Raw genomic sequence first — 20,257 nt, 5'->3', positions numbered from 1 at the left:
TCCTAACAAACAGACTTATGTGTATTCTCTCTCCTTTAGGAGATCATGTAATTTAAGATCCCCAGTTGTATGTAGAGATTATGGAAAATGAACTTGTGCGCTACTGAACAGTTAAAACTGTTTTCTTCTGTTGAATACTGTGAAGAAGTATCACAATTTTCCCTCAGTGTGTCCAGCTGGTACAGCTAGTTTCCAAGTATGTATCTAAATTATAAATATATTAAACAACAATTTATGGTCCAGTCCTTTCATTTCACAGGATATTATGAGATCAGGAACTTCAAGAGAGATCAAAGGCACAAGGCAGATATAACCCTATTTTTCTCTTAACTGGAAATTGCCTTAATTATCCAACAGTGTCTGAACACAGTATTCTCAGGATTCTATTAAATTGTGTTTAGCTGTGGACCACAAAGGGACTTCTCTCAATGGCTTCAATATTCATTCTCCTGCTCTTACAGTACACGGCCCTTGAAACCCAAAGCAGAGCAGGCAAATTCTAAGGCTGATCATAAGAAGTTTCCTGAATGTTAAAAATTTATTTGTATGATGATTACTGCCTTCACTGATGTTTTCAGGATAACACTTCAAAAAGCCTTAGAGGAATATCACAGCCCATCAGGAATATCAATAATATATTTTTTCTCTCATGGGAACATTACACTATCTGAACTCATTTCATTATCTAGCAATAGGGAATCAGTGATTTTAGTGGGGACTAATGGAACAGTAATTAGAACAAAATCCAGTTTTAGGGACTTTTTAGTCTTTTACTTATGATACACAGTATGGTTTGATTATCAGGTCTAAGCGTTAATGAAGTACATAGTCCCTTCTCATTCATCATATCCATCTGTCCCTTTAACTTCTGTAGTTTCAGAAGGAAGGTACAGGAACTAGCTCCTGGTTTGTGGTTTTTTTTTTTTTTTTTCATTGTTAACCATCTTATTATGTAAAGTTGGTGCTAGCAAGAACTTTTCTTGACAACTTTTTATTCTAATTGTGTCCACTCTCTCCTTGAATGTCATCCCACCTACAAGAAAAATGGCAATTAATACAACAGTGGAAAATAACAACACTGCCTCTTCATACGGTTCAGTAGTTTACCACCGGTAATTGGCTCTTCACTGCAGGACAGTATCATAATTTTAATTGCGGGTTTTCAACAATGGCATATAATGCAGGTCTTCATAGATACATTAATGAATGTTTGCTGCTCCTTTATGAATTCCTGTATATCTAAACTATCAGCTTCGCAAATAACTGAAACTTCCAGCATGCACTCTACACTCAGCAAATTTTTTTTTTCACTGAATGAAAGATCTGCTTTTTACATGAAACTACTCAGGCCATAGGTTTTACAAAACACCTCCAAAACACAGGAAGGAAAAAAAAACAAAGTTATTTCAACCCAAATGAATGACCTAAAAATTTTTCTAGTATTCAGTAGGTTTTACCACTGTATTATGCCAAATGACTCCCCCTTAAATATGTATAATTGAGCCCACATTTCAAGGCTAAGGTCCTCATATAATAAACTAGTACACTTTCAAAGAGTGTGCAGTTAAGTAACCAGAGCATTTAGCAACCAGAACATTTACAATGTACATTCACAGTGTACAATAGTTCTATGCTAAGGTAATCAGCTGGAACAAATGGGAGCTATTGCAGTATAAAACTCTAGAAAAGCTGTGATTAATCAGGTATAGGCTCCTTTGGCATGTAACTGTATTATTTGCATAAATAGAGGCATGGGTATTCAAAATCATAGCTTAAGAAAAGAGGTGAGACCACTGAAAGAAAAAAGTTCCAATGTAGCCCCAAAACAATAATTTCCCCCTAAACAGAGCTACTGCTGATCAAAAGAAGACTATATGCTTCCGTGGCTGCTGCAATGCTTTTCTGTTTGTAACATCATTATGTCAAGATCAGATACAAGCATTTTGATGTGAGGAAAGAGAAGAGAAAGAAATGGGGAGGATAAAGAAGAAGGAAGAGGAGAAAATGAAGAAATTTAGCAATAGAAAAGTTAATTTGCACTGCAATTCCACCAACCCACAGAATTTTCATAAACAGGTTTTTTTTTTTTTTTGCAATGTTATCCACTTACCAACATCGGGATCAGTTGCTCGGACTCTTGTTAACAAAGCTTTAGTGGCTGTGTTCTCATAAACACAGGCAGTGTAGTGGTCAGATGAAAAGACTGGTGGATTATCATTAACGTCTTCTAAAATAAGATGGATTTCTGACTGGCAAAACCTGCCACCACCATCAGTGGCTCGGGCAACCAAGTTGTATGCAGGGATTTTCTCTCGGTCAAGAGGGACCAAAGATTTCAGCTCACCTGAAATTATTTAAAAGCAGCAGCTATCATTATTATTGTAGCAACATCACTAATTCTAGACAGCCTGAGTGTCTCAAAACCATGTGTTCCACAGGAATAGGAAAGAGAAAACAAAACCCTAACAAACAGATTAAAAACTCACAGCAGTGTCACTTCCCCTTCCTCTTTACCCAAAAAAGTGAGGTGCCAATATGAGTGCAGGGATGACAAGCCATTCATGGTGGCTTTAACAGCAGCCTACAGCTTTACCCATATGAACACCACCATGTTTTTCCAAGTCTGTCTTTCTGTCACTCTCAAGATTTACAGACTCCTTAACACAGAAACATTTCCTTTTTGGCAGTACCTGCTGTGATATGACAAAGAATAATAATTTTGAATTAAAAGAGGGTAGATTTAGACTAGATATAAGGGAAGACATTTTTTATCATTAACGTGGAGAAACACTGGCACTGGCACAGCCCTAGAAACCTTAACTGAATGGGTCTCTGATCAACATGATCTCTTTGAAGATGAATCTGCATATGGAAAGGGGTTTGGCCTAGATGACCTTCAAAGTTCTCTTCCAGCCCAAAATATACTGTAGTTCTATGATAAAACTCTGATCTAACTTGAAGTCTTCAGGGAAACAAAAGGATGGATGGCCACTGTTCTGGTTATAACATCCAACCAGGCCAAAAAAGATGTCCCTCTTTCTCCCTCCTGCCACCATTGTTCAAATGGTCACCCACATCTGCCAGAACTGGAACAACTGGCTGACAGCCATGTGTAACCTAACTCTATTTAAGGAAACTAGTACCCAGATGTAGAGGGGTTAAGGCTATTCAGAAATATTTGGTTGTCTTCTTACCATTTTCTGGATCTAAGAAAAATTTATTGTTCCCTGAACCATAAAGAGAATAGCGAATTTCACCGTTGGACCCAATGTCAGCATCTTTAGCACTGATTTTGAGAATGACTTTGTTTGGTGGAATGTCTTCAGGAAACAATGCTGTGTATGCAACCTAGAGTCAAAAACAGACATGTAAGTTATACAGTAGCAGTATTTTACAGTCTTTGAACAACCTTTTTTTTAAAAAGTATTTGTAGTGCATCTTTCTATACAGGAAACAATTTTCCTTTACACAACACATTCCTAGAAATTCAAATCACTGTTAAGCTTTGAGGTGTCACAGAAACAATGCCAAATTATGACTGTGAATAGGGCTCATCTTAGGTGCTTAATGCAATACCATTTTGTATCTTCTGTTTATTCCACCAGCATCTATGAAATGAAAATCTTGATGAGTGTGCTAACAGAAACAATTGTTTTTATCACCTCATCCAGCAGTTTTGAGGGAAATACAGACTGTGATTCCCTAGAGTGGTAGAGTGGTTCTTGCAATGAGACTAATCCAACAGTGAATGATAATGTAACAATGGGAATTACATGAGTATGTGCATGCGCACATACACATATACACACAGACACATATATATAAATTTTCTGTGAGTAATACCATTAAGGAACTCTGGGTTTTATCATGTTTTTAATTTCACACAGACCTTTCTATTGCACTAACATCAGTTCCCTGGATCGCCTTTCCACAGAATACAAGACAGCTAGCACTCTGAAAGCTGTGGTCAGGCCACACTGCACGCATTCCTGACAACAGGACAGCAAGCCACATTCTTATGCCTTTTCTACTGGATGTCTGGTATCTGGAAAGTTGAGGAAAGGTGGAGTTAAACTAGAATGATGACATTTCCACATGGGTTGTGAACGGAGAGCTCATTCTTTTTTGCAGGGGAAGAGTAGCTGCCCAATGCTACCTCACAACACATCATCTGTTTTAAAGCCAACTAAGGCAACTGCATACAAGACTCCTTTGAAAGCTTTATGAGACCATTATCCTTCAATCTTGGCTTCACAGGAATGTTTTATCCTGCTTCTCTCCCAGGTCACTGCAGATTCTTCAACTAAGACCTTAAGGATGAAAATCAGCATTGTCTGTGAATACTTTGAATACTTGCAAACAGCAAGAGACACCCGTAGGAAAAGCATTGCTCTCAACACAGCAGCCAATTGCCGTGTGTGGTGTTAGCTCACCTGTTCACAAACTGGATTATTATCATTAACATCAGTGACAGTCACTTCCACAGCAGCTTGGGTCACAAAGAGGCCATCTGTGGCAGTGATGTTCAGATAATAAATGTCTTGCTCTTCCCGATCCAGAGGCCTTTTAACATAAACTTTCCACTCATTCTGAACCAGTCCCAGAGCGAACTTCCCTTTGGGATTCCCTCCTGCAATAAGACAAGCAACACACAATGAGCTGTGGTGTCCCTTCAGAGCTCCCACCTGGTTTAAACACAGAGACACATCACTAAGCAGCCATCATTTTTTTCACAGCTTTTGGTGCTTCCAAACTTGCAGACTCGGGAAATCTGTAATTTCATTAACACTCCCTGTGTTTATTGCCCCCTGAATGCCCTGTATGAAAGTGAACTGATAACTTTCAGTGGAAAAAAAAAATCCATTTAGCAGAGCTGAAGATGATCTCTCGTTCAGTTCTCCGTAAGGGTAATCAAATTCAAACTGTGAACAATCAATAGTCCTCTCGGGCTGGTACAATTGTCTTTCCACTTAGTCTCGGGAGAGGATGTAAGACACCGTAGCTCTTGTTACCAAGACAATTTCATTAGCTGTTGATTGTGCAATCAAGGACTGGAAGTGGGTTCTATTAAGGAATCCTCTAATGAAAGCTTTATCATACAGCTGCCCCATTCTTGTGCTTATTAGAATTCTAGTTTTTAAAAAAGTTTACACGACACAGGAAGACGCATTAGTACTAAACAGTCCTAACAAGAGGTCATTTGAGGAACAGTTAGAGGATAAGCAGTAGAAATAGATCAAATCTATCCAAGAGAGAAAGCTGATGAAAGGTGTGCAGGAGATAAAGCAGAAGAGTTTTTTTACCATGCCATAACACTGACACTGAATCTGGCAATGTTGCTCTTCCACATCATTAAATTGCCTGGTGACAAAAGAGGTTGGGAGAGGGAAGGTTTTGGTCCACATCATCCTCAGGGGGAAGGGAAGGGAAGGGAAGGGAAGGGAAGGGAAGGGAAGGGAAGGGAAGGGAAGGGAAGGGAAGGGAAGGGAAGGGAAGGGAAGGGAAGGGAAGGGAAGGGAAGGGAAGGGAAGGGAAGGGAAGGGAAGGGAAGGGAAGGGAAGGGAAGGGAAGGGAAGGGAAGGGAAGGGAAGGGAAGGGAAGGGAAGGGAAGGGAAGGGAAGGGAAGGGAAGGGAAGGGAAGGGAAGGGAAGGGAAGGGAAGGGAAGGGAAGGGAAGGGAAGGGAAGGGAAGGGAAGGGAAGGGAAGGGAAGGGAAGGGAAGGGAAGGGAAGGGAAGGGAATGTCACATACAGAAGTGTGCAATAATTAAAGTGGGCACAATTGTTAATGTTTCTAACAGTTATTTACTCTTTTATCTGAAATCGTACAGTCTCCTGCCTGGTCCATGAAGAAATCACCTTCAATCATCTTTCTGTGCATCTGATCCAAACCTCCTGCCAGACCAGACAGTAAAATCCTTTAAACCAATGTTATGACTTTACTTTGCTAGTCAGCTAAGCCCCATAGAGCTGCTTGCTCATTTCCTCCCCAGTGGGAATGGGAGGAGAATATGAAGGGTAAAAGTAAGAAAACTCATGAGTTGAGACAAAGACAGTTTAATAGGAAAAGCAAAAGCTCTGTGTATAAGCAAAGAAAAAAGAATTCATGGCAGGTGTTCAGCCATCTCCAGGAAAGCAGGGCTTTGTCACCCTGACAGTTACTTGGGAAGATAAATGCCGTTAACTCTGAACATCTCCCCTTCCTCCTTCTTTCCTCAGCTTTTATATGCTGAGCATGCTGCCACATAGAGTGGAATATCCCTGTGGTCAGCTGGGATCAGCTGTCCCAGCTGTGTCTCCTCCCAACTCCTTGTGCACCCCCACCCTCCTCACTGGTGGGTTGCCTGAGGACTAGAAAAGGCCTTGACTCTGTGTAAGTTCTGCTTAGCAGTAACAAAAGCATCCCTATGACATCACAAATCCAAATTACAGCTCCACAGCAGATTCTTCTTAGAAAATTAATTATACCCTAGCCAAAGCCAGTAAAGCCAACTACCCAGTCTTCTGTGCCTAGCTTGGTCTCTAAAAATTCATCTGCACATTTAATAATTCAGGATAGAGAACTATGCTCATAGCAAACTCATGTGCTACAGAAACTGAGTGAGGAAATATTAAAAAACATCATCATGCTCCACTGGCTGAACTCTAATTGCAGCTAACCCACTACTAGCTCTTTGCCCACCATATTAAGCTTTCTCCTATGGTCTCCATGCAGGAATTCAATCTTAGAACTACTTTCCATGTTGCGCGTGTTTAAAAGTGCTGTGAAACTATAAAAGGAATGCTTATTCTTTCTTGTAACACATTCAAGAATGTCAAACATGCTAGTGTGCATTTGCTTACAAATTAATCAAGGTTCTGACATGCATCATGGGATCTGTACCTGAATGGAAAGACCAGGCTCTTAAACCTTCCCCTCTAGTACTTCCACTGAATGACTGCATAAATAAGTATTTAAAAAAAAAATATCCAAGGCTGAATTTATTTGTGTTGACTCTGTTATCAGGCAATTAGTGTCTCTGATATGTGCCTTCTGTTGTCACAATTCTGTCAGTTCTCAGGGACCTTTTTGTCAAAATAACACAGAGGAGGTCTGAACTTGAAGTTGAACTTGAAATAAATCAAAAAAGTCAAATGTCCATTCCATAACTTCTTTCTACATCAAAAAGCAGGAAAGAGATCACAGGCTGTAATCTATGCCTTCTCCATTAGCTACCAATGACAAGATAGACTGGTTTCTATTTAATATGAAAACTAAGTCAGTTGAGTCAGGCTGAGCAAACCTTTCTTGTTAAGAGTCACCATTTGTGCTAGCTGTGACTGTGCCAAAAAAAGCAAGTTGCAATGAATAGGATTTCCAGAAAATTAGTCAGATAGGCATTATAATTATAAAAGGCTTTTGAATCATACAGAGCACTAAACTCATGTATCAAACACAGATATCTTCTGTTGATAGAAAACTACCCTTTTTGATCACAAAACCAAGCAGTTTTCCCAATGATCTCTATGATAGTCTGGAATAATTGCCAGAGGACACACTGTTTAATCTGTTGTGTCATATAAACACACATTTCTCCTAAAGAAGAACAGACTGTAGATGTGTATTGTTGGCCAGATCTGAATACAATCCAAGGAAATGAGAATCTGTCCACTGACTTGAGCCTGAATGTGACTTCAAAGGAGGCAGACCTCTACCGATTAACATTAAATTCCTTCTATTCAGTTCAATGTCAGCATAAAAAAAAGCTTAACTCTCCTTTATAAAAGGCTGTAATCTTTTCATAGTGAGTTTAATGTTGTAAACCATTAATAAAAGTAGTCTTAAATATTCTTATGTTTCTTCATGATAGGGCTTTACTACATATTAGTCCTTTTGTAAAAGAAAATGATTAACTGTCCTGACCAACTAGGAAGCAATATACTCAAGGTATGGGCATCCCATTGCTGTGAAATGAGGAAAGGTAAAATCTAATTAAAATCAGCTGGTGGCTTTTATGGTTAGCAGAAATGCTACCTTGGAGCAATTTTAAAATCACTCTCACTTTGTTGCTAATGGAATGGCTTTTAAATCATACCTAGAAATTTGGAGAATATGTATAAAAATTGGTCCTTGGGATCTCTTTTCCTCCTCTTTACTCCACTAGAAAAGAATCAATCTGAATGACCAAAAAACCTGTGCAATAAGCAGGAATAGTGGTTTGGCTCTATAGGAATAGGATTGGCTCTATACTTCACTGATGGAAGGCAAAGGTGGACTACAAAGTATAACAGATATATTGAGATATAAAACTAAAACACCACCAAGAAAATATTCTTAAAAATGGAAAGGCAAAAAAAAATCCACACTGTGGCCCAGAAAACCATTTCCTAGTACTTATACATATGTCTTGATGCAGATCTCGTTCTGCAGTGATTAATTAACTTTTTCACTAATATATGCAAGCAGATTCAGTTTCCTAGGGGCATTCTAATTAATTAGTTTTTCACTCTGAATAATGTAGCTTTTCTAAACGGAAGCCTCCTGACTACATGCATTAATGGATTCTTTAAAATCTTTTGGCAGTTTTCTTATGTTCTACTTTGAATGTCACAACAGTGAAGTGCTAGCTACAAAAAATACTCCAGTAACTTTTTAGAAAGGCTTTGAGGCTAAAAGAATCAGCAGTATCTTTTATCTTTTGTTACTTGAAGTTTAAATAATGCTCTCCCTCCCTCCCTAGTCAGCAAATAGTACAAAGCCAAATCAAGCTCAAGTTGAAGTAAAGAAATAAAACAGCCAGATACAAATGAAATGCAGAGACACAGTGATCCAAAATAAACAAATCCTGACACACATCATTACTAAAGCACACACAGAGGCCATTATAGCAACTAAAAGGGAATGGAAAACTAGAAGTCAACAGTATCAGTTTTCACTGCTATGTCCCCATCTGGGAAGGGGAACTGAATATTTACTAACTTATTTATTTAGCTTCTGTCTTACATTTATACATTTATTTAAGTACTTTCAATTCCCAGTTAGAACTCTAGACATTTGCATTACACAAAATCAATAGGTTTATCCTCCCCTCCCAGTTTAAGATGTTGCATGTTTACTCAGCTTCTGAAATGATAAATCCAATCCTCCTAGCTTTACTACCATGAAATTGCAGAAACTGCTCTTCATCTGGCAACACAAGGCCTTCCCAAACACTGAAACATCCATTTCTCCAGAATTCCAGTATCTGAAATATATGATAAAAACTATCAAAAGCCACACCTTTGCTCATACCGGGCAATCAACCCAGCAAATAACCTACCATGTACAATATCACATTTTTCTTCCAAAACACACTGCCCATCTTCCTTGTATTCAGCTGAACCAAGCCTAAAGACTGTTTACTCCCTAGCTTTATGTGCCTGAGGAAGCTTAAATTTAACATCACTGAGGAACACAAAACACTTCACTGTACCAATATCTTGGCAGCTGACATTTTTCTGGTGGTTTTTCATGGTTTGCCACTCTTAATATCTGGCTGGGTGTAGATTGCCTAGACATCAGAAGAGCCCTGGTTTTACGCAAACTGCCTCAAATGACACAGGCAGAGACCTGAAATGAGCCTTCAAAAGAAAACTACTGTGCTTCCTAAGTGCATTTGTGTAATCTGCAGTTCCGATTGATCTTCTATTAAGATTTATCTATAGTGCTTTTGCTTTGTGAACATCTCCATCTGCTACTGAACTACAAATAACCAAGAATAAGTGCAAAATTTTTTCCCTCACCATCAAATGCAAATGAAGGTGGACTTGACAATGGCAACTATTTGCCAGTAATCATGGAAAACATTCATAAACTGAAGGAATCCAAGCAGAGTATTTATTTATCCACCCAAATGTATTTATCCCTTTTCAAGATTGACCAGAAGACTGCAATAGGCACTTGTACATCTCAAAAGGGCATAAAGGACTCTTCAGTGATCACATCTGCCCCAGAATATTTATATATTTATTTCTCTTATCTTCTAAATAATGATTTCTCCTACCTATCTATCTATCTATCTATCTATCTATCTATCTACCTACCTACCTACCTATCTATCTATCTTCTATGTGCTATTTTTCTCCAGATGCATTTTCGCAAAGCTGTTTTTGGTGGATACACATGACAGTCTCATAATTTGTCTTCTTCCTTTTTGTTAATATACCATTTTTACTCAGAGTTTACTATATTAACAGAAGTTTCTATGAATCAAAATGCCTCCAGAAAGCCACAGCTTTTGAATAATCATCTAGCTAATCTGATTCCACAAAATACTCAAGTGCACTTCCTGAGATAATCTTGAGGTAAAGTGTGAACAGACTATTTTGTGAGTGAAACTATATTTTAACATGTTTTGACATTTTAATCAAAATAACCTAATTCTTCCTTGTGCATTTCCCAAGCTCAAATGATATATTCAAAGGAAGTGGAATTTCTGAGCCCACTGTGTGCTTTAGTAATTGTACAGTAAAGAAATTTTGGGCTTTGACATCTAATGTTTTCAGAAGCTAACAGAACAGCAAAATATCTCTCATATTTTGAACTGTGACAGAAACTAAGGTACAGAATGATTTGTAATTTATGAGCGACATCTGACAGTTGTTATTCAAAAGTCCAGTTTTTGCTAAAACAGCACAGGTATGTGAAGAAAAAACACTATGTAACTAAAGGCATAATGCATTATAAGAGATGACTGCCAGACTTCACAACAAAGCCAACGATCACAGCACATTAATGTACCTTTGTTACAAACCTAAGGGTTTTCATTTCCCATCATACCTTCTACACTGGGATCCCCAAACTCCTTCAAATATCCCAAAATCTCTAGTATGAGGCTCTACTGATTTACATATGTGGGAACTGTGCCACCAGCAACTAATGCACCTTGCCCAGAGCCTCTAAATCCTGACATTTACACACAGGACTACTTTTGCCCCTACTCCTAATAACCTACAGCACATTACACAATAAATATATAGTCTTTGCAAATCTTTAAAGTGAATCCAAAATTTCAAGTTAGAATTAATCAACTAATTTCTGGTTGCTTTGAAAATGATGCCACTTGTGATGTGTAACACAGGTGGTCTGTGGCTAACTGGGGTGTCCCACCTCTCTCTACACACCATCTCACAGTCATTTTCATTTTGATAGCTAACAAAGGGGTAGGAATTTACCCTCCAGAGCAAAATACACAAACTATTTTCCCATTAGTTAAGTAATTTTTGCCCACAGCCTGCTTCCTACATGCAGTCTTACATATGTTGAATCCCATCCAGTGTGTAAAATGTGGATTTTTCCAATAATTTGGTTATTACTAGGTAGTTAATAATAGCTCTTGAATTGCTAAGGTTGGGGGGAGTGAAAAAGTTGTTCCCTGACAAAAGCTATTTGGACAATGCAAGATGGAAGGAGAAAAATAACTGTAGCACCCATCACCCATAACATACTTACACAAAAGCCAGGCTGAATCTAGGAGAAAAGAATGATAATAAATATTATACAATAGGAAAGAGCAACGTTACCGTGCTTTGAAAAATGTATTAGGAATGTAATGAAAATTTCCTTATGCTGTATATAACAATGCATGGCAGGTAACCAGTGCTTCTAAGTATATTATTATTTCCCTGGCCAGAAATCTGTGCTGATAATAAATGGCGTTCCCTCATTCCATAATGTAAAATTCATTCGTGCCCCCACCCCTTCAAATAGTGGTATTTCAAAATGGCTCTAGCATCCACTTTCCTGTCTCATAAAGAAAAATGTTATTTCAAAAGAAATTTAAATGCTTGGAAGTAAAAGGATTTTTTTCTGTAAGAAGAAAATTTTCCTTTTCCCTTGTTTGAAACATTAAGTCATGATGGTTTTCAAGCTGACATATCACTTATGATGGGTTGATGGCTACACTGCATTGCACGGGAACAAATCAGGAAGCATTCCTCTTGGAAAATTGAGAGAGCAACACGGACACACACATATACCTATTCCTCTCCCTCTTTTCAGCTTTGCTGCAAATTCCATCCAAAAAAAAGGAATGTAACTGACTCATTCACAGTGATAATTTAGCTGAAACTCTGCCAAACCTTCACCTAAAACTGGACACATGCACAGTTCTTCAGTAAGCTGGTTATGGGAAGAAAGCATGCAAGCTGTTTCTCACCTGTAATATGGTAGCTAACCTGCCGATTGACATCAGATGTGTCTTCATCCCAGGTGCTAAGAACAGCCACAACTTCCCCTGGAGGGTCACTCTCCTTCACCGACCCTCTGTACACCTCGTGCTCAAAGACAGGTGCATTATCGTTTATATCTGTCACTGTAACTGAGACCAAGGTGGTTGAGGACAAGGACAAAGCTTCCCCCAGATCTGAGGCCACCACTGCAAAAGTGAAAGCAGAATCCTTTTCATGGTCCAGATCCTTCAGTGTACTGATCCAGCCACTGTTGCTATCAATGGTGAATGCTTCTGTGATCTTCTGCAGCTCCGATTCCACCGCAAGTGTGTATGTGACCTGCCCATTCGCACTCGAGTCTGCATCAACCGCTTTGACTTGCATAAGTTTTGTTCCTATAGGCATCCCTTCCATTATTACAGCATCGTAGCTAGCTGCTTCAAACACAGGCTTGTTGTCATTTACATCCAACACCTTCACCTCCACATCCACAGTCAGCACAATGTCTACTTTGTCTAACTGAATTGTGGCTGCAACTTTGAAGTGAAAGGCGGAATTTATTTCATGGTCAAGTCTCTTATCCAATTTTATGAGCCCTGTGTCCTTCTCTATGATGAAAACTCCGTCTCTGTTGTTTTCAGGTAGCTCACCATTAACCGTGCTATACAAAGCACCCTGATTGGGCAAAACATGCAGAATGTCAATAGTACTGCCTATGAGGGTGTCTTCTGCCACGGTGAAAGAATACTGGGGTTGAGAAAAAGAAGGCAAAATGGTTTCTGATGGTAAAACATGGATGTAGACAGGAATGAGGGAATGCTTTACAGGAATGCCACCATCAATTGCTTTGACAAAGAATGACAGAACAGTGTTTTTCAGTTGGTTAAAGCTACCCTTGGTGACCATCCATCCATTATCTGGATCAATTTCAAGCAGATCAGCTACTGAAACAGAGGCTTCACTATACAGAGAATAGATAATTCTGGAATTGGGTCCATCATCTGGATCTACTGCTTGAACTTGGGTCACCAAGTAACCTTTCCCAACATCTGCTTTGACACTTGCTCTGTATTCAACTGTCATAAATTTGGGAGCATTGTCATTCTCATCCACTACTATCACTCTTACAGTGCAAAACGTAGTCCTGCCACCTCCATCAAGGGCTCTCAAGAATATATCGATATCACTTTCCAGTGGGTTCTCACGGTCTAACCTCTCAGTTGTCAGAATCTGCCCATTTGCATCAATCAAAAATCGGTCCTTGGCGAAGTCATTTATTATGGAGTAGCTGATCTGGCCATATACACCTGAATCCCCATCTGTTGCCTTCACATGGATTACCTTCGTTCCAGGAGCAGCGTTTTCTCTAACCTCTGCAACATAAATGCTCTGCGAAAACACAGGGCTGTAGAGGTTGGCCCCAAGGATCTGAATGTGCACCTGGGCCGTGCTGGTGAACAGCCCGTCTGACACAGAGACATTCAGGCTGTACATGGGCTCCATCCTCTGCTTGCGATGGTTGGAAAGGGTGATAACACCGCTCTTGCTGTCCATAATGAAACTGGTCCGATCATTTCCTGATAGGATGCTGTACTCCAGTCTGTCAAAATCAGAGCTGTCGGCATCAGAAGCTTGGACACAAGTCACAAAATGACCCCGAGGCGCCAGTTCGCTCACATATGATTCATATATTAACTGGTTAAAAACTGGAGGGTTGTCATTCATATCTGTTATTGAGATACTAACGAGAACCTCACTGCTCAGAGGTGGGAACCCATTATCAGTTGCTCTGACTTTCAAGCTGCACTGCTGTATGAGTTCATGATCCAGCATTCGGGCTGTCAAAATTAGGCCACTGCTGCTGTCGATATGGAAATAGTCAGTGCTGTTAAAGGTGTCCTGGACTATCTGATACTGTACAATCTTGTTATTGTCAGAGTCAGCATCAGTAGCAACAACCTGCAGTACAGGAGTCCCAATCAAAGAAGCTTCAGACAGAGTAGCATTATAAGCTGACTGATCAAAAACCGGAGGATTATCATTAACATCATTAACAATCAAGTCCACAGTTACCTCAGCACGAGCGCCAGTGAGAGCATCGCTGGCTCGCACCATCAGCTTGAAAAGAGAATTTATTTCATAGTCCAGTGGGCTGATGACACTCAGAACTCCAGTATCAAAGTCGATATTAAACTGGTTATAGGGATCTCCATCAACAATTATATAAATGATACCCTGGCCTTCTGGACTGGTTGCATTTATGCTTAAAATTGGCATGTGCATTTCTACATCTTCATTCACGGAAGCTGTATAGAAGGGCTTGTCAAACACAGGCATTGCTTTGTTAACAATAGTAATGGGGAGCTCTACTGATGCAGACAATGATGGGTTACCACCATCTTTGGCAAGAATGACAACCACGTACTCTATATTAGACAAATCAGAATTGAAGGCTTCTTTTAAAGTGACGCTGCCAGATCCCCTATCAATTTCAAAATGTCCATAGTCTTCCTTCAGCAGGTATGACACCTCCCCATTGTCACCCTTGTCTTTATCAATAGCTGTCACTCGGTATATCAGGGTACCAGGTTCAGCATCGACCTGCACAGCAGCGTAGTATGGAAGCCCTACAAACACCGGGGCATTGTCATTTATGTCCTCAATGTAAACTCTCACCACGACCCGAGCAACACGGAGGTGATCTAGCTCACGGCTTGCTTCCACCACCAACTCATACAGCTCCTGTTCCTCTCGGTCAAAGGGGATGCCAGTGGTCTGAATGACTCCTGAGGTGGATTTGATTTTAAACTTGTTTCCTGGGTTTAATATATTGTATTTCAAAGGCTCGTTGAGGCGGTTGCCAACAGCATTCACCACAGCGATCTTTGTGATATTGGTGCTGTTTTCTGATATAGAAGTGGAATAAAAATTTTGTGTGAAATGGAGTCCACTATCCATAGCTTCTTTTACCATTATTGTCACCATAGCAGTGCTATAAAATTTCCCATCAGATACTCTTACTATTAGCATATAATGGTCTTTGGAGAGACTATTATTTTTAATGGTGAGTACCCCTGTGCTTGAGTCAATTAAAAAATGGTCCATATTGCCTTCAATTATACTAAATGTTAGTTCTGGAGGGATCTCTGAATCTGGGTCTGAAGCTTTGACTTTGAGAACCTCAACACCAATATATGTGGGCAGGAGCAAGACTGTCTCAAACACAGCCTGGCTGAAGACTGGTGGGTTGTCATTGACATCAGTTACCTCAATGGTCACTTCAACTGGGCTCTCTGCTGTAAGCTGGGGATTCCCACTGTCTCTAACATGAACATGGAAATGGAAGTGGGCTATTGTTTCATGATCTAAATTTGCAATTGTTCTGATTGCACCTGTGCTGGAATCTACTGTGAAATACTTTTTTGCAGTTGATTCAACAATCTGGTAGACAAGCAAAGCATTCTGGTTGCTGTCAGCATCGGTGGCACGTATCACGAGGGGACTGTTATTTGCACTCCGGACCACGCTGTTCACAGGAGCAGCTTCGCTTATGCTGCCCAAGTACTGAGAGAAGAGAAAAACTGGTGGGTTGTCATTTTCATCAACAATCTGAATGTTCACAGTGGCATTTGATGCCATGCCTGCCATATTTGTTGCCTGTATGATGAGCTGGTAGGAGGAAGCATGTTCATAATCAAGGGCCTTTTGACTGGTGATCACTCCAGAATATGGGTTTATGGTGAAGACTCCATCAACATTGCCATCTTTAACCTCATAAACTAATGTGGACTGACTGATTGCAGAGAGAGAAATGACAGAAGTACCAATATCCACATTTTCATTAACCTCTGCTTGGTATTCTTTTAGAGTGAACTTAGGGTGGGAGTTATCTGCCATCGTCACAGATATCCGCACAATTGCTGTTGCAGACAGTGCTGGAGAACCTTGATCAGTCACTTTGACTGACAAAACAAACTGTCCCATTGTGGTTAAATCTGGCTCCTTGAGTAATGTAATGATGCCTAAAACTGGTTCAATCTTGAATGTGTTTCCCGTGTTTCCTAAAACAAAAATATTGAATGAGATTAGAAATGAAATATGACTCACTTTACGATAACCTAAACCAGGAGCAACAAGCTGCCTTTTAAAAATAAAAAAACAAAAAGAACCCCAATGTAACAGTATTCTGAAGGCCCTTCCAGCCTTTCTTTCTGCTAATTAGAGAGCTCAGTAGACAGTATAGGTATTCAAAGCATCAGAAACTCAGGTGTTGCTACCTTTATATCTTGATTCTCAGTACCAGCATCAGAGCAAGAACTGCATGCACATTACTCCTACTGAAGTAAGGAAAAGCATCCCTAAATTACAGAAATTAGTCAAATACATGTATACCTAAGGCAAAGAAATGAGATCAGAGGCTAACAAGCCAATTACATGACTAATGGATAATAACTCAGGCTCCTAATTGAATGGGATATTAAGAAACCATACAGGAGATTACAGTAGTTCAAGACTCAAAGAACTGAATATAAAAAGGTTAAACTGGCATTTAGAAAAAATAAAACAGAGCAAACAGCATAGAAAAGAGATTCAACGTCTGGTGGCACAAAGTTTTCTCATATGATCTCTGAGGAGGATGAATCCAGATGAATGAGATTTAGCAGAAAATGTCATGAAATGCCTGTTACAACATGAAAGCACAGATATCACTGACTGTAAAAAGGTGAAAACAGTAAGTTTGGATCAGAGAACTTTTGGGGGCCTTATTTCTTTCTGGTCTTTTTGCCAATCTCTTCTTCAGCAAGACAGATTCAAAACTTTCTGTATGTATTCCTACCCTGTAATTTGAGATCACCTTTAATTGGCAATCCTTATTTTGCTCTTTTACTGAGTGCTTGCTTGAAGTAAGGATGCTGCATATATACATGGCATAAATAAGCATACAGACTGATTTTTCTGATTTTGATTCTAAATACAAACAGCATATACTGAGTAACAGTAATTTCAATCACCTATACCATGTTCCTTCTATTGTAATTCACATCTTCAAATCTAGAACTGCTTCTAATTTATGGTCAAGCATCCATCCAAGGCTGGGAGAGAAATATATCTCAGGTGATACACAAGAGGGGTGTTTTACGAGTGATTGCTACAGGTGCTGCGCACAGAGCAATAAACATGTAAGTTGTAGCTGGGATGCCTAAATACATGGAATCCTAAATGAAGTGAGGTAATGTGAACTATTTTTAAGATATAATTCACTATCTGTTGTAAATTCTGGAGGCTAATTTAAACTACATACTACTTTATGTAGTTCAATACTGGCAGTGGCTTTCTATTTATATCCTTCCTTGCAGATCAGTAAAGTTTACTAGCTAAACCAAAAATGGTGCTATTCACCCAGGAGGTGAGATTCTTCCAGAGCTACAAATTCTCATAAAAATAACGGTATCTGTCACATTTACAGACACTACAAATGCTGCTGTTATTTTGTCAGTGCTTGCTAATACAAATAATTTTGAGCCACTGGCTGCCTCCTGCAAGGCAAGAGCTGGTTCTTCTCCTTTAGGAATTTCTTATGAAATTACATAAAAACTACTTTCTTTACCAATTGCTCTCTTCAGAACAATGTAAGATGAGGTGAGTAATTCCCGTGAATCAAAGGGCTGTATACAATTTGAATTCTGCAGTTAAAATCAATATCCTCAACTGCACATTTTATAGATCATAGAAACTACAGCAGTAGAATACTGAATTTTGATGCACCTGAGATTGGGACATCTATACATAATGAAACTGGAGGAGTGTGAGGCTTACAGTAAATGGAAATTTGAGATCTGACATTGCAGAGAGAGCTCATGATGAAACAGAAGCAGGCTGTACTGAAAAAGAGAGTATCTAGAAATCATCTAATAGCTAAAGCATCTTTTCTAATCATAATATTTTCCTGCCTGCATCATGTAGGATTCTATTACCAGTGTAATTGGAACTACACTCCTTAGATGTTGGGATGCTCTTTACATTGTGGTGGCACCTCTAGATGATTTGGAACCCATAATAGTAGTAAGGTGTCAAGAAAAAGCTGGAAATAGTCTTGAAAAACATTGCCCCAGGAACCTGGTCTAGTCTGCTCAGAATTTGTTCCATAAGGACAGTGTTTTCCTGTCTGGGCATGTGTAAGATTGCCCCCAGTTAAAGTCAAAACCCAGTGGAGAATACTGAGAAATAACTGCTAAGAACAAACGCAATGCATAAAGGAAATATTTGCTTTGGAGTGCTAACATCTTCCTCATTCTAAGTTCATCACTTTCAGCTGCAAAAGACTTCACCTTCTGGTTTGCTGAAAGTAGTCTCCTTCCACAGAGCACACAAGATAATGACAGAAAAAACGTTCCTTGGGTCTTAAAACTTCAGGTTATATCATCTTAATTTACGGTGTGAGCTTGAATTATATTACACTAAATCAGTATGAGATGGTGTAGATATTCTTGTTTCATTAGTTATTTTTCATTTAGCCTGCTCCTAATTGACATAAGCTATCCTAGCTGGTAAGTCTTTACAATAATTTAGGGATAAATAGTGATCCAGTAGGATCAGAGCCTAATGCTGGGAAAGGCTTGAGATCAGCCCAATATGGGTATAATCGAAGTACCTGTGACTTTTTTTTATGGAAATAAAAGTTTCAAGTTTCACTAGTATTACAGTGGAAAGATTAATATTATGAATAAAACCCCTAAATAGAAATGAAACATTAAAAAATTCTGAGGTTACAAATTTCTAATTCTTTCTCTCTTTTTCCAGGCATCCCCCTCTTTTATATCTGTCAATGGTTTATCTCAAAGATAATTCTTAACTTCAGATTCATGTGACCCAGAGGAACTTACATTCACTTGCAAATGTGTCAGAGATAATGCAAATGTTTTACTACTGTGGAATGCTTTTGCTGGTACAGATTATGTGCTGAATGTAAATATGCAGAGCTTAACTGCAAAAGCAATTTTCATCTGGTATCATCATGCCCTCTCTTAGTTTCAAGAGACCTTGTGCCATTAAAATGCTATGGCAGAAGTTTTAGCATAGCCCTGTTCTTAGTCGCTGTGCTCCTCTGGTCCAAATAACGACAAAGATTTCAGGACATACCAGCTGTTGTGGCATTTTTTTATGGAGGATCCACTGTACACTAGTCTGAAACCAGAACCTTAAAAACAAGTCACTGGCTGCAGTTTTGAATAACTACTCTGATGGCTTTGACCCAATGACTTAGAGGTAACAGGCTCTGTAGCCATCTGGTGAAAATGAACCAGTCACAGAATAACAGAATGGCTGGACTGGAAAGGGACCATTGGAGAGCATCTGGTCCAGCCTTCCTGCTAAAGCAGGTTCACCTACAGCAGGTTGCACAGGATCCTGTGGGGTTCTGAACATCTCCAGAGAAGGAGACTCCGTAACCTCTCATGGGCAACCTGTTCCAGAATGAGTTTGTTCTGACAGGTTTTGGGTATAGTGGCTTCAAAATAAAATTAAAAAAAAACCCAACAAAACAACAACAAGGTGTCTCCTTTGCCCATCTGTACAGGAGAAAGTAGACCAAAGAAGCTGAATTGTATGTCAGCACAGGTGACCATCACATCACTGTTCTGTCTCTGGCATAATCCATGACACTTCATTTTTGGCCTCGGTCCTAACCTGCTTCAATAGTATAGATAAGCTCTGCGTTTTCTCCTTTGTCTTTGTCCAGAGCTGTGACCTGCAACACTGCTGATCCAACTGCTGCTGATTCAAATACTGAGGCTTCATACAATGGGCTGGTGAAGTAGGGACTGTGGTCATTGGAGTCTTCCACATTTATGATGACTCTGGCCAGGTTTCTTCTATAAGGGAATTCTTGATCTCGGACCTATAGAACAAGTGCATAACACACAATTTGACAGTCGTCTAGTAAGACTTCACAAATATTACACATTTGAGTCTGAATACTACTTTCAGTTCTATTTAATACAAAGTAGTAAAAAAATCCATTTGTCCCAAAGAACAGTCTGAAATACATTCACACACGGGATACCAGATACT

The 20,257-nt window shown here is 39.4% G+C and overlaps 1 protein-coding gene across 1 annotated transcript in view; it reads right to left on the bottom strand.

Annotated features, from left to right (window-relative positions):
- FAT3 (FAT atypical cadherin 3) overlaps positions 1 to 20,257 on the bottom strand; it is a 333,799-nt gene that overhangs the window by 67,541 nt on the left and 246,001 nt on the right. Inside the window, exons 10-14 of the mRNA XM_053970651.1 lie at positions 19,874 to 20,084; positions 12,175 to 16,248; positions 4,434 to 4,630; positions 3,195 to 3,348; positions 2,111 to 2,344 (exon numbers count right to left, since the gene is read on the bottom strand). Of these exons, the coding sequence (XP_053826626.1) occupies positions 2,111 to 2,344; positions 3,195 to 3,348; positions 4,434 to 4,630; positions 12,175 to 16,248; positions 19,874 to 20,084 (4,870 nt within the window). The remainder of the gene's footprint in view (positions 1 to 2,110; positions 2,345 to 3,194; positions 3,349 to 4,433; positions 4,631 to 12,174; positions 16,249 to 19,873; positions 20,085 to 20,257) is intronic.

The sequence above is a fragment of the Vidua macroura genome, chromosome 2, assembly GCF_024509145.1.
Source record: "Vidua macroura isolate BioBank_ID:100142 chromosome 2, ASM2450914v1, whole genome shotgun sequence".
Taxonomy (NCBI): Eukaryota; Metazoa; Chordata; class Aves; order Passeriformes; family Viduidae; genus Vidua; species Vidua macroura.
This window is presented reverse-complemented; position numbering and strand designations above follow the sequence as displayed.